The sequence below is a fragment of the Volvox carteri genome, assembly GCF_000143455.1.
Source record: "Volvox carteri f. nagariensis unplaced genomic scaffold VOLCAscaffold_51, whole genome shotgun sequence".
Classification (NCBI taxonomy): Eukaryota; Viridiplantae; Chlorophyta; class Chlorophyceae; order Chlamydomonadales; family Volvocaceae; genus Volvox; species Volvox carteri.
In genome coordinates this window covers 605,347-618,071 of record NW_003307594.1, presented here as the reverse complement: position 1 = coordinate 618,071, position 12,725 = coordinate 605,347, and the positions used below count along the sequence as shown (strand labels likewise).

The 12,725-nt window shown below is 58.3% G+C and overlaps 2 protein-coding genes across 2 annotated transcripts in view; both read left to right on the top strand.

Moving 5' to 3' along the window:
- VOLCADRAFT_106804 (uncharacterized protein) overlaps positions 1-8,356 on the top strand; it is a gene marked incomplete at both ends in the record, with an annotated part of 10,422 nt that extends 2,066 nt beyond the window's left edge. Inside the window, 13 exons of the mRNA XM_002955420.1 lie at positions 237-505; positions 945-1,068; positions 1,456-1,640; positions 2,027-2,151; positions 2,379-2,428; positions 2,590-2,616; positions 3,019-3,116; positions 3,592-3,733; positions 4,188-4,492; positions 4,740-4,825; positions 7,468-7,689; positions 7,946-8,016; positions 8,273-8,356. Of these exons, the coding sequence (XP_002955466.1) occupies positions 237-505; positions 945-1,068; positions 1,456-1,640; positions 2,027-2,151; positions 2,379-2,428; positions 2,590-2,616; positions 3,019-3,116; positions 3,592-3,733; positions 4,188-4,492; positions 4,740-4,825; positions 7,468-7,689; positions 7,946-8,016; positions 8,273-8,356 (1,788 nt within the window). The remainder of the gene's footprint in view (positions 1-236; positions 506-944; positions 1,069-1,455; positions 1,641-2,026; positions 2,152-2,378; positions 2,429-2,589; positions 2,617-3,018; positions 3,117-3,591; positions 3,734-4,187; positions 4,493-4,739; positions 4,826-7,467; positions 7,690-7,945; positions 8,017-8,272) is intronic.
- Positions 8,357-11,093: 2,737 nt separating this feature from the next.
- Positions 11,094-12,578, top strand: prpL34 (plastid/chloroplast ribosomal protein L34). Its single transcript, XM_002955419.1, has 3 exons — positions 11,094-11,285; positions 11,442-11,550; positions 11,783-12,578. The coding sequence occupies exons 1-3, from the start codon at positions 11,138-11,140 to the stop codon at positions 11,916-11,918; spliced, it is 393 nt and encodes a 130-aa protein (XP_002955465.1). The 5' UTR covers positions 11,094-11,137; the 3' UTR covers positions 11,919-12,578.
- The last annotated feature ends 147 nt before the right edge of the window (positions 12,579-12,725 follow it).

The following is a 12,725-nucleotide window of genomic DNA, read 5'->3' as shown; positions in this document are numbered from 1 at the left end:
GGATAAAGACGAAAGGGCGTTGACGAAGGACGGAAGATGTGGGATATTTTAATAGCGCGGAGGGGGGGCCAACCCGCCGTTAAGTCTGCCTACGAGCCGCCACCCTTCATCCTCCTTCCCTCCGTTTTCTGGGAGCGCAGTTGACCCTACTCACCCCGCTTTAGAGCCCACGTAAGCTACGATACCCTGCCGCGAGGTCCCCGTCCTCCCCCTCCTCCCCTCCCTCCCCGGCGCAGGTCGGCAACTCCTGGCGCACCGGCATCGACGTGTTCGCTGCCTGGGACCCCGCCCAGGCCCGTGCCCTCAAGCTGCCGTCCTTCCTGCAGCCCATCCTAGGGGCGGTCCGGCAGACGCAGGGGCTGGCAGAGCACGCGGGTCCCGGCGGCTTCAACGACCCGGATATGCTGGTGGTGGGGCTGGACGGAATGTACCCGTACGGCATCGTACAGGAGTGTCCCGAGCATGTAAAGGACTGCAAGCCGGGGGAGTACATCAGCCGTGACAGGTAAGTGTGGATGGATGGATGGATGGATGGATGGATGGATGGGTGGATGGATGGATGGATGGATGAATGGGTGCATGGATGGATGGATGGATGGATGGATGGATGGATGGATGGATGGATGGATGGATGGATGGATGGATGGATGGATGGATGGATGGATGGATGGATGGATGGATGGATGGATGGATGGGTGGGTGGATGGATGGATGGATGGATGGATGGGTGGATGGATGGATGGGTGGATGGATCACCAGGTTTGGCTGCGTGCAAAGGGTTGGGGATAATGAGGGCGTTTTGCAAGGCAGGTGGAGCAGGGCTTCGGCGGCGGCATGGCGTGAGTCGGGCAGACGTCCGTACATGCATGCATCCCGCACTCCCTCCCCCGGGTTCCCCCTACCCCCGGTCATCGACCTCCTCAACCCCATCCTCGCTCGTCCAGGTGGGGCAAGGTGGGCGGCCTAACCCAGACGGAGCAACGCACCCACTTCTCCTACTGGTGCATCATGGCGGCACCGCTTATCCTGGGGAACGACCCACGGGTCATGAGCAAGGCGACACTGCAGGTAAGGGGGATGTCGAGGGAACGCGGAAGCAAGAGAGCTGCCCGTGCAGACGGGCTGGCTGGCGGGTTGCGTCATTGGATTTCACGCAGGCAGTTTGCGTAGGACGGTGTGGAATGTAGCTCCAGCGGTCGGAAGAGGAGGCGGGATGGGGGTGTTGTTGCTTCATACGGAGAAGCATGGGCGCATGCGTGTACATATTTTGTCTGATACATCTTACGTCGGTTGTGAATAAGTGGTTAACGAGGGACCCTGCATACTATCCTCCCCAAGTTTTCCTTTCCTTACCTTTTCCTCCTCGCCAACCCCACCCCCGCCTCCTACTCCCTCCCTTCCTTCCTGCCTTTTCCCACCTTGCGTCCCCACACCCGGCCCCCTTTGCTCCTGTAGATTCTGCTGGCCCGCGAGGTCCTCTCCGTGAACCAGGACGCCCTGGGTGTGCAGGGCCGGCCCGTGTGGACTTCCCCGGGGGGGGGTGCCCTGGAGGTGTGGGCCAAGCCGCTGGCTGATGGCCGCACAGCCCTGCTGCTGGTGAACCTGGGGAACACAACAGTGGATATCACCACGGAGTTCAGGTGGGGTTGGGGTGTATGGGGGAGGGGGGGTGCGGAATTACATGCAAGAAAGCCAAGAAGGGGAACCAACTGCCAGCTGACGTCCAAAGTTGCTGACGGAGGGAGAAGTATGAAGGGAGGGAGGGGCGGGTGGAGAGGGGATTGCGGGTGCGGGTGCGGGGAGTTATGAGGGCAAGGAAGCGAAAGCCCGTGCCCCTGGGCCCCCCACCGGACGAGACCCAAGCCACAATTTTTTGGGTGGTGAAAGTGCGGGTGATGGTGGCTGATATGTGGATGGATCTGAATGGTCGCAGTCGGCGGCTCCCGTCCTTAAGACCCTATAGCCCCTCCCGTAGCCCTTAACAGCACCATCCATGTGTGCTCCCCTCCCCCTTACTGCCCTCCAGTCGCGATCTCCCCACCGAGCACGCCAAGTGGGGTCGTGCGGTCAACACCTCGGGCCCCACCTGTGTGGATAAGCACGAGCTGTGCCCTGACTGGGCCAAGTCCGGAGAGTGCCTGAAGAATGCAGGTGAGTGTATGGGCGAGAGCCTGGGTGGGAGTGGTGCCGCCTTTTGCCGGCGGCAGTGTGGAGCTCCTACCCGCCTGGCCACAAGTCATGCTGTGCCAATATCACGTGACAGCCCACCGTGACCCGACGTGTCCACAGTCCATCTGGAACCTCATGTTGGTCCCTCCCCCCCCCCCGACTGGGCCGTGACTACTGCTGCCCACAACCCCGGAGCTGCCATCGCACAGCAGCAACCCCGACATCATCCAACCCCGACCTCAACCACATCTGCATCCAGGTGGCCCTCCCGTTACAAGTCCGAGTTCTCATTTGTTTCTTCACCTCCTTAGCCCCCTGCTCCCTTTCATCATCGCATTACTGGCTGTTTTGTCCTGATCAGGCTTCATGTTGGAGAAGTGCCCCTTGAGTTGTCCGGAGGGGTGCCCTCACCCCGTGGAGGCCCCTGGACCCAAGGCCACCGCGCTGGTGGGGCGAGGAGATGGGAGGGCGGGGGAAGGGCGGGGGGAGGGTGGAAGAGATGGATGTGGGTGGGGTATGGGTCAGAGGTATAGGTGGTTCGCGTCTATTCTACACCCTACACACGCCTCCTTGCGCAGGGAAGCATGCATGAGCCTCAGGCACGCCGTGGAGGAAAAATGATCCCCCTGGTAACTTCAGATATATGTCTGTTAGTACCGGTTACCCTCCTTGTTGTATCACGACTTTCGGAAAAGTACCGATCGGCGGTAGTCAGAATCCTGTGATACGCCCTACAGGATACAGCATTATGCCCCATCAATATCGACCCTTATGAATGCACGTGGCCTTACCCCTCTTCCTCCTCCTCTTCCTCCTGCTGCTGCCATGTCCTTGCTCCATACTTGCTAGGTCCGGGATCTGTGGCTGGAGGAGGATCTCGGTGTGTTCACCAGCCGCTTCACCGCCATCAAGGTGGAGCCCCACGAGGCGCGATTCGTGACCCTCAAGTGAGCGGAGAAGGAGGGAAGCAGGGGCCGGGCAGGGGCCCCCGAGGGGGGGAACATATGCGAGAAAGTGGGAAGTGAACTATACCCCGGGGGCCCGAGGGGGGAGCCGGTGTGGGTAAGTGGGTTGCTGGTAGCTGCTGATAGTTGGAGGAGGAGGAGGAGGAGGGCGTTGATCCAGGTACACACCCGCTTGCACCCGCCGTGTGGGTTATGGGTAGTCCACGTCCTGGGGGATATGCCCACCCAGCACACGACCAAGACTGTACCCGCCGCACCCTGTGCACCGAACATCATCGCCTACCCCTCCCCTCCCCTCCCCTCCCTGCCTCTCTTACTTCCCGTCCCTCCCCCCTAGCCCCCAGCCCTTGTGTTGGCATTGGCGTCGGCGTCTCGTCACAGGCTTCACGTCTCCCTCGCGGATTCTTGCTCTCTTTATCTCTCCCAACCTAAATCCTCCCGATCCACCCCACCCCAGGTGGCTGGAGCCCGCGGAGGCCGCCGCCGCATCCGCCTCCCTGGACTTCGGTCCCCGCGCTCTCGCCGGCTCCGTGCGCGCAGCCGCCCAGGCCCTCAAGCTGTCCCTGCCGGTGTCTGAATCCGCGCTCCAGGCCGCCCGGGTGGAGGGCGCCAAGGAGCAGGCGGCCAAGGACAAGGAGGAGCGGGATCGGCTGGAACGGGAGATCTCGGACCGCGACAGGCAAATACAGCAGCAGCAACAACAACAGCAGCAGCAGGAGCGCAGCAATGGTTCGGCGGTGGACGCGATGGCTAAGAAGCACTTCGTGAGGGCCAAAGAGTTGGAGACGGAGGTGCAGAGGTTGCTGAATGAAGTCAAGCAACGAGACAGGGAGGTGAGGAAGGGGAGGGGAGGTTGTTGGTTTAATCACACGCGCTCCCCTCCCCCCACCGTCCCACCCAAGTCGAGAGAAACAGAGTAAAAAGCTGGTCAACATATGTCCCTACCCATGTAGATTATTTTCTTCCGCGCGTGCTCGCATCCATCACTCATTCCATGTCTGTTCCGTTCCGTTCCACACGTATTGCCGTTTCCCCTTCTCTACGTGTGCTCAGCTCGCCCGGCTGCGCAAGTCCCTTGACGAGGTGCAATGCGCCACCACCGGGGAGAAGGCCGCCGCCAACCAGCAGCAACAGGACGCTGATAGCAGCGGGGCCACGGCCGCCGGCTCTACCGCCCGCCGCGCCGCCTTGGGCGGCTCCGCCTCCTCCTCTTCCTCCTCCTCTTACACTACTCCTCTGTGGTTGCACTGGACTGAGAGCAAGGTCAGTCTGGCTCTCAATCTGGCCATGGCGGTGGTGCTGTCGTTGGTGCTCATGCAGCCACCCAGAAGGCCAGCCAAGACCAGCAGGGACCTGCAGTGAGTGCACGCGGAGGGATGGGGGTGGGGTCGGGGTGGTGGAGTCGGGTGGATGGCGGGGGCGAATCCTCGGGGGCCGATAAGGGGAAGGAGTGCTAGAAGGGTGGGCCGCGCCCGACCTGGGCCCGAGGTGTGTCGCTCAGCACCTGTCACCCAGCCGAGGCCACATCCGACGTACATGGTCCGCCGCGGTACCCGAACCTCCCCTCGCGAGTGGCTGGGCCTGCTGGCCCACACCCTTCTGCAGGGGCCTTAACACGAGCTCCTGTAGGAGGGCCCCGCGGAGTGGCCGGAGTGGCTTGGGCGAGGTGGATGGTGGGCGCCAGGCGCTGGGTGGGTTGGGTGGCGGCAGCCCGTTACGGGGAGGTGGCGGCTGGTTGGGGATGGGTAGGGACACTGGCAGTGGGGCGATGGGGGCTGGGAGAAGGCGCCGTACGTTAAGGTTGTGAAGCAACAGAGTGGCAATGGACGAGATGTGGATGCGCCGTGTCAGCAACAGTCAGGGTGCCGGGACCGGGGGCCCCAGCCTGAGCGACACAGGGAGACCAACGGCTGAGGTCATCGCAAAAGGACCTCTGGGAGTTTGGTTGTTGGAGTCTAAATGCGGCTGATGACGGTGAGGTGGCTGTGGCAGATTGGAGATAGGAGGGTGGCGGAGGGCAAAGGAGTTTCTTCCGTTTTTTCAGGGGCCCAAGCGAGCCGCCGTGCCATGTGGGTCGCTGCAGGAGCTTCTGTTACAGCGCCCGCACCGGGAGCAGCACCTGGGGTTCCGAACTGCTAACGCCGCCATGGCATTGTTGGTGGTGTTGGTGTTTGTTGCTAACTTACGGCGCATCCTATTAATAATCTAACAATGGGTGGGGCACGAGCGAGCAGAGGCTAGCATTCCCCAGTAACACACAACCAGCGCAGCGATGGCAACTGTGCCCCCAACCTCAAGATACGCGGCGTGCGGCGAGCTAAGTTGTGTTGTGTTGTGTTGTGTTGTGGGGGCTTGTATGCAAGGAGACTCTTTCACGCATCAGAACTTCTCCGGCGGGATGGCATGCATACGGGTATGTGTTGAACCTCTTGGGCGAGAGCTGGTAGAACTGATTGACGTGCGTGTGTGTACAGTGGTACATCGCGTCAGACGTGAAAGGGCAGTGCGACTGGGCGAGTGGTAAATGCAGCAACACACACCAGCCATGTGATGGTTGCCAAAGTGCAGCAGCAGCCGGGGGTGTCGTCTCCGCCCTTTGGTGTAGCAGAAGCAGCTGCTGCTGCACCTGCCGGCGCATGGGAGCTGTGCGGCATCCTTTTGTGTGCTGACCACCTGACATGCCAGCAAAGAGACACACACATACACACATGCAAAAACTCAACCACGCACTCCTACCCTACACCAATCTGTTCATGGTAAACCGTTGTACTGTAACAACCTTGTAAAGTTGTACTGCGCGCTCTGCTTTATTGTTGCGGTTTGTGAAGTACGCGTTTAACGCGATGTGCTGTATGCACGGATGGTTGAGCGAGCCAGGCGGAGTGGGCCAGCTGCTTTCGTCTTCAAGGATCCGTGTGTTTCTCGTTCAGGTTCCGAACGCCATGAGCATGGAGGGAAGTTGACGGGAAGGGGAAAGGTACAGATTGAAAACGAAGAAACCACCGTGAGGGGGTTCAGAGGCGACGAGCCCCTTGGCGGCCGTCAGCTTGGCGCCGAGGATGACAGGTGACGGAGAGGACCAAGTGCTCAGTTATGAAACATGGCAGTAAGGCTCACGACCGAACGGAGCCGCGCAGTACACCCATCCGGGAGATTTCCCAAAGTCCCCAAGCACTCCAAAGCCCAGATATGCGTACATGCCCTGCACCTCAACCACCGCCATTGGACTTACGCACATCTCTGGTATGGGAAGGGGCACTGCTCATGTAACCGGTTTGTGGACCGGAGGGAGGGTGTGAAGTGCTGGAGCATACGGATGTTCGACTCCATAACTTACGGGTTGGCGGCTTTACAGGAGAAGGGCTGAAGTGGGTTGGATAGGCCAATCTGCGTGATGAATACTTGAACAAGGGGGAAAGGTCATTTTGATGCGTAGAACGTGATAATGTAACTTAGCAGGCGACTGAAGACACCAAAGAGCAGAAACAATGTGTATTGGTATCGCCGTGGCCCTCGTCAGAATATAGATTGTCTTTATACAAATGCAGTTTGATCTGGAAGCTTCGACATTTGTTCTTGAGAGTGTAGAGCCAACATTTGGACGGACGAAGTCGTTAATTCCGTTGGACCTAAACACATACTTGTCGACCACGTCTGCTGATTGCTTTTATCAAGACGTGCGCTCAAGAATAAGGTCCAGCCATACGCGTAATTAGGATGGATCTTCGATTGCGTCGTTGCGGTCAGCTCCGTCGAGCGGAGGCTAGGGCCTCGCCTCGCTGTCCTTGCAGGCCCCAGTTGTTCCGGACACATCTTGCAGCAAAAGCTGCCCAACGCACAGCAGGTGTGCCTTGGTTATGCACTTCCAAGGGCTTTGCGCCTAGAAACTTCGAAAGCATGAAGAGCTTACAGGCTAGGTAGCCGGCGCTGCATAATCATTACCAATCTCGTTTCCTGTGCCGTTTTGGAATCCGTACCTTGCAGAGGAGTATTCAGAAATGTTGCTTTCGAGTGGCGATGACTGGACGAAGACGCTGGAATTAATCACCGAAGTCAACATCTTGCGGATAGACGTTGAGCCTCGTGCGCTCGAGAGCGCTGTCATCTCGCTTGCCAGCGGTATGCGTCTTTGACCTGACTTTCAGCGTGTTTTCAATATACGCGTACGGCAGCCTACCTTCCTGTCTGTCGTCCAGCCCCATCTCCTGCCAATTGTCGCCAAACTCCCTTTCCACCCACATATCTCGCATGTGGCATGCCTCAGACCCCTTCTCCCGCTAGTCGCCATCCGTTCTTCGCCTCCTCTCTGTCATGATCTGCGATGGTGTTGCAGGGGGTCAATGGCAGCGCGCCGAAACCATCTACCGCCAGCTGCAGTCTCGGGGCTATGCCCCTTCAGCTGACACCACCTCGGCCTTGGTGGCGGGTCTGGCCAGCTCCCAGCAAGGCCAGCGGGCCATCTCCCTACTGAAAGAAGTGTCGGAGCTGGCCGGGGGCGACCTGACCGGGCTGGGTCCCGCCTACAACCTGGCGGTGCGCGCACTGGCAAGACAAGGTGCGCAGGAAGGGGGGGAGGCTGCGGCTGTATATGGATTGTGTGGGCAGGGGCGCTGTGTGGTCGCGGAGGGGGGTTTCACCGCAGGCCGTGTGTTACCAGCGCACGTCATCGGCACCCTGTTACGACCCATCCTCAGTCAGACATTGCAAAGCCAACAGGTTGCGCTGCGCCCTCCCCGCCGCAGGAGCCTCAGGGCCCCACCAGCACTCCTGACACGGCAGTCCCTGGCTTCACCCGACTGGCCCCCGCGCAGGTCACCTAGATGATGCGTACGACATACTTCTCCGGTTGATGAGGGCAGAGGCAGTCGTAGAGGGCAGCACGGTGGGTGGCTGGGAGGGGACGAGAGAGCTGCTCTGGCCACATTAAGGGCCGGGAGGTTGTATACATATATGTATGTATGTATTTGTTACATATCGATCGGGGCCTGACACTGGCCAGGGGCATACGTATATTACGTGTGCCTATGCCCTATGCGATACCGGTTCCCTACACCGCTTCCTGGCACAAACAGGTCTCTCTCTCTGAGACCATAAACACGCGCACACACACACACTCTCTCTCGCCGCATCCCCTCCAGTTCACATGTTTGGCGGCCTGCTGCATGAACGCGGAGCGCACTGAGCTGGCGGAGGAGGTGCTGGAGATGCGGGACTACCTTTGACGTGCGTGGCAAGGCGTGTAACTCAACACATCTGTGTAGTACATGCGTGTATGCACCACCAGCACCACCTCCAGGCAGGGTTGAGGCAGGCAGGCTCGCAGGATGCCAGGGGGAAGCACCGAGGCGGCCGGAGCCGTCAGGCGCCAGGGGGGAAAGCTGCTGTGTAGCGCAGATCCAGGTGGGAGGGGAGGGGGAGGGAGGAGAGGGGGAGGGGGTCGTTAAAGCGGCAGTTTGTTGGGTTGGTTGTCCTCTCTGGATCGCAGCGGCGTGGCCGTGCTCCTGATCATCACAGCCGGAGCCACGAGCCTTCAGACCGGGCGCGACTTGATTGGTTGCTAGCTCCGTGCTGTGTATACCAAAACCTACTGCTGGTTTGCCTGATGTTGGTTTGAATGCGACAAGGATCGACCCCACCCGGGGGCGGTTTAGCACTTGTGGACCAGACAGACAGACAGACAGACAGACAAACAGACAGAGCGTGGCGGGGAAAGGGAGGGCGAAGGGGTTACTCCAGAGGTCGGCAGGGTTTCTGGGCTTGTTTCGGATGTTGAGCGAGTGCGTGTTGGCGGTTGCTAGGAGTGTGAAGGACCCAGGTCGGGTCGGAGGGCGACGTCCTCGGGTTTGAAGGGCCGATTGATTGGACGGCGAAGCGGGTGATGGAGCTGATGATGGGCGATTGGAGGGCGTGGTGACCCCTTCTGGCGAGCAGCGATCCCGTTGCGTAGCACACATACAGCAGGCGGCTGGCAGAGGTTAAGGCCTGACTTCTGCTCCCGGCCCACCCGGGTTGAAATCCGCCTGCCGGCTCCTCGGGTGTTTGAGGAGTGTTGAAATGGGAGATGGCCCCCCATCATATGGACGATGTAGGACGTGATAAAATCAACTTGCGAGCTAACCAGGAACTAAGTTGATGCGCCGTTGATCCGCTAGATTTGGTTGAATGCTGGTGGTGAGTTGCCGAACCCAATGAATACATTCTGAAGTCGGATGGGGTGACGGATTAGGGTGCCCCTCTAGCAGGGGAGAGCAGGGACTGCCCGGGAAAGGGGCCGCTGGCGAAGTTAACCACCCCGTAACAACATACATGTTTTGATGTCCGGGTTATAAAGTGGTAGGTACATGCGTTCGGGGTGTTTCGAGGTATTGCACGGGAAAAGAGTGCAAGCTGCATGAGGGGCATACATTAACCAGTTGGAGGATACTGCGAAGGTAGGGGCGATTTAAGGACAGTCCGTCGCATTCCGTGTTCCCGCCTGGCTGCTTGCGGACTGCCGGCCCCGTCTCTCTCCCCCTTCCCCTTCCCCCTTCCGCTCCCCACTCCCCCACTCTCGAACAAAAGCTGCGTGCTGCGAAGCTCTTTTGCAACCTCGCCAACCAGCCCAAGGAGTTCACAGGCAGACATGGAATTCCCGGATCGGATGGTGGAGCCCGAGGGTGAAGGGTCAGCGGGGGAGGAAGCGAGTAGGAAAGCGCGCGGGGGCCCAGGTAGCCCCCGGCAGCGGTTAAGAAAGTCCTCCGACGCCGAGCTCAGTTGTAACGGAGGGTGCCTTCCTTGCAGAAGTGCTGAAGTACCAGTCCGCGGTGCGGGGGGGAGGGGAGGTCCACCGAAAAAGGGCCACCTCGTAGGCTTACTTGCCGGCCACTGCCTCAGCCAAGGCAGCACCGTAAATAAGTTGCGCGCCCCTGTAGCTCTGTCAGGCATAGGATTAGATCTTGAGTCGTGAATTTGGCGATTGACGACTCATACGCTGGCATCAGGCCGAACCCATGTACGACCAGGCTATCGGCTAGATATATATCCCAAACCTGTAAACCCTGGAAGTACATATCCAATAATGAAATGTCCACAGGTCTACAACTAAAAATGGCGGGCTTACAAGGTCTAAGCTAATTATGCTGTGTGCGAAATGTCTGTGCGGTGAAAGGCATTCACCCAGTAGTTAATTTTTGAACGTGTACTCGTATCTGTAATTGATCGACATGGTCCCTGATGGTCGTGGGGACGCGGTGGGTCCCAAGGATACCTCGGGCTAGGATTAGGTTGAAGATGTGTTTTGGGGGTTCTTGTTTGATAGTCACCCTCGAACGTGAAAATGTTCACTTACTTTACGACTGATCACCCTCCAACGCAACCCATTCCAATTAAGCAACATAGATATTAGCGACACCTGTTCCGTGCTTGCGGTCGAGACCTGAAGTTCAAGCTGTTCGTTCAAGGCCAGCATGAAACCCCCAAGCCCTTCTATAGCCTTCTATTGGAAATGCCCACTGGCACGAAGTCGGGTTTGCATGCACCAGAGACCGCGATCAGAAAGAACTGTTTCGGGGCATGCATGTCACCGAAAGCCTGGGAGTCAACGACGGGCTATAACCACTAAGTCGGTCGGGATCGGTTGGGAGCTGTGCTTGAGGAGTCAGCAGAAAAATTAGGCCCCCAAGCCTGCGCGTGCATCTGACAGTGAGGGATAGATGTTTTCGACTTGACTTGTCAGTCCAGCTCAGACATAAATGTTTCCACTGTGTAATTGACCACAACAGTGGTCAATTACACTCCTCATTTCTGTCCACTGTGTTATTGACCACAACAGTGGTCAATTACACTCCTCATTTCTGTCCTTACGCAGAAAACAATACTGTAATGTGGCGATGGTGTCTTGTTGAGTTGGAGCTCTGAAACCATGAAATCGTACAAATTCTTGTCCTGCCAATGGAGTTGTGGTGATCCTTTCCATAGCTGCTGTTTATTCTTCGTTTGTGCATAGGTACATTGAAGAGTTTAAAATGGCATCGCTAATGGCTTCGCGTGGCGCGTTCATCGCGCGGACTGCTGCTCCCGTCAAATGCTTGGCGTCGATGCGTAGCGCTATGACTAGCCGTGCGATCATGCCTATTGCTCCGCGCACGGCGCAGACCAGCTCTTTCCTGGGTGGTGAGTCCTACGCCGTCGCTTTGCATTTCGACCTCTTCGGTTATTGAAGTTTGCCGCTGTAACGACTAGAGTTTTGTTGCAGCCTTTATAAGTAATTTCGCGCCAAGACCATGATTGAGTCTGACAGGTGTGTGCGCAATTCTTGTGGTGGCACAGGTTCGTTCGCTGGCAGCAGCCTGGTCCGCGTTGCCCCTGCTCGTGGCGGCCTTTTGGTAATGGCAAACAACAAGAAGTCCATTGCCTGCACAAAGGAGGGAACAAACAGGTGCGCGGAATAGGTAGAGGGGCCGTCGCGCTTGTGGCAAGCCGGTCCGGTACTGTCCACTTTGGCTCCTGCAGGGTTAGGGTCAGTTTTCTAAGCCCTTTGTAGAGCTTCATGTTGATTTGAGCTGCTCCGCACCCTTTGAGCTGTGCAGCAACTTCGGTTGCGCAGCCCTTGGATATTTCGTCCCTGTCCACACTTTCTCCTGCCCCGGTCGCCACACTCCCTTTTACAGGAAGCGCCGGCGGACGTCAGGCTTTAAGGCCCGTATGGCCACCAAGAACGGGCGTAAGGTCCTGAAGTCCCGCCGTTCCAAGGGCCGCCACGTGCTGTGCCCGGCGTCGGAGGGCAAGTCGGGTGGCAAGAAGTAAAGCTGTTGAGACGAGGCACTGAGTGACAAGTACAGGCGCAGCGGTTTTGTGTGCTGAGCTGTCGCCTTTCGAAATATTTGACTTCCGGACGCGTTCCGGGCAGGGGCAGCCGGGTTGGGAAGCTGGGTGTTCGCAAAACGCAGAAACATTCGACACTTCTGCTTGGGCGGACGCCCTTTTTGGGGTACTTGCTGAGGGGTATGGCTCTGCAGATACGTCAACATGGCGTGTCCCGGGCTTTGGGTTTGCTGTTTGAGGAGTATAAAAAGGGCTACCAATATAAAAGACGTGGCGGCCGTGGAGGAACTCTCGCGTCTCACCTCCGTCTTCTCCTGTCGTTTTCAACATGACCGTGACTCTTTTGTGTGGTGTGATGCTGTTTAAAAGCCTTCCAGGGTGTTAGTAGCGGTAATGGGGCGAGCCTAAAGCCAAGGAGCGGCGTTGGCCGGGGGCGCATGGTTCTGCCGGAGAACGGCACCCTCATTTGCTGGCCGCTCTAACTCATGGTGTAAAGAGGCGCTTAAGCCGCGCTCCTTGCGCTAGTGCACTGCTGATCTGCACTAAGGCATTTCGGGTGAAGACTGGACAAGTCCTCGGTTCACGAGTCCATTAGCCCTTGGTTCACGAGTCCATTAGCCCTCGGTTCAAGCTCAAGAGTTCATGCTTACTATGATTATGGGCACTTCGTCCTTGCGGCCCTACCTGGCGTCGGCGAGTTACCAGCTTCACAGCCCGGTGCGCCAACTCGTGCAGCAGGAGTATGGCCCAACGGGATATTCTCGCACGCGAACGCTTTCCTCCATACTC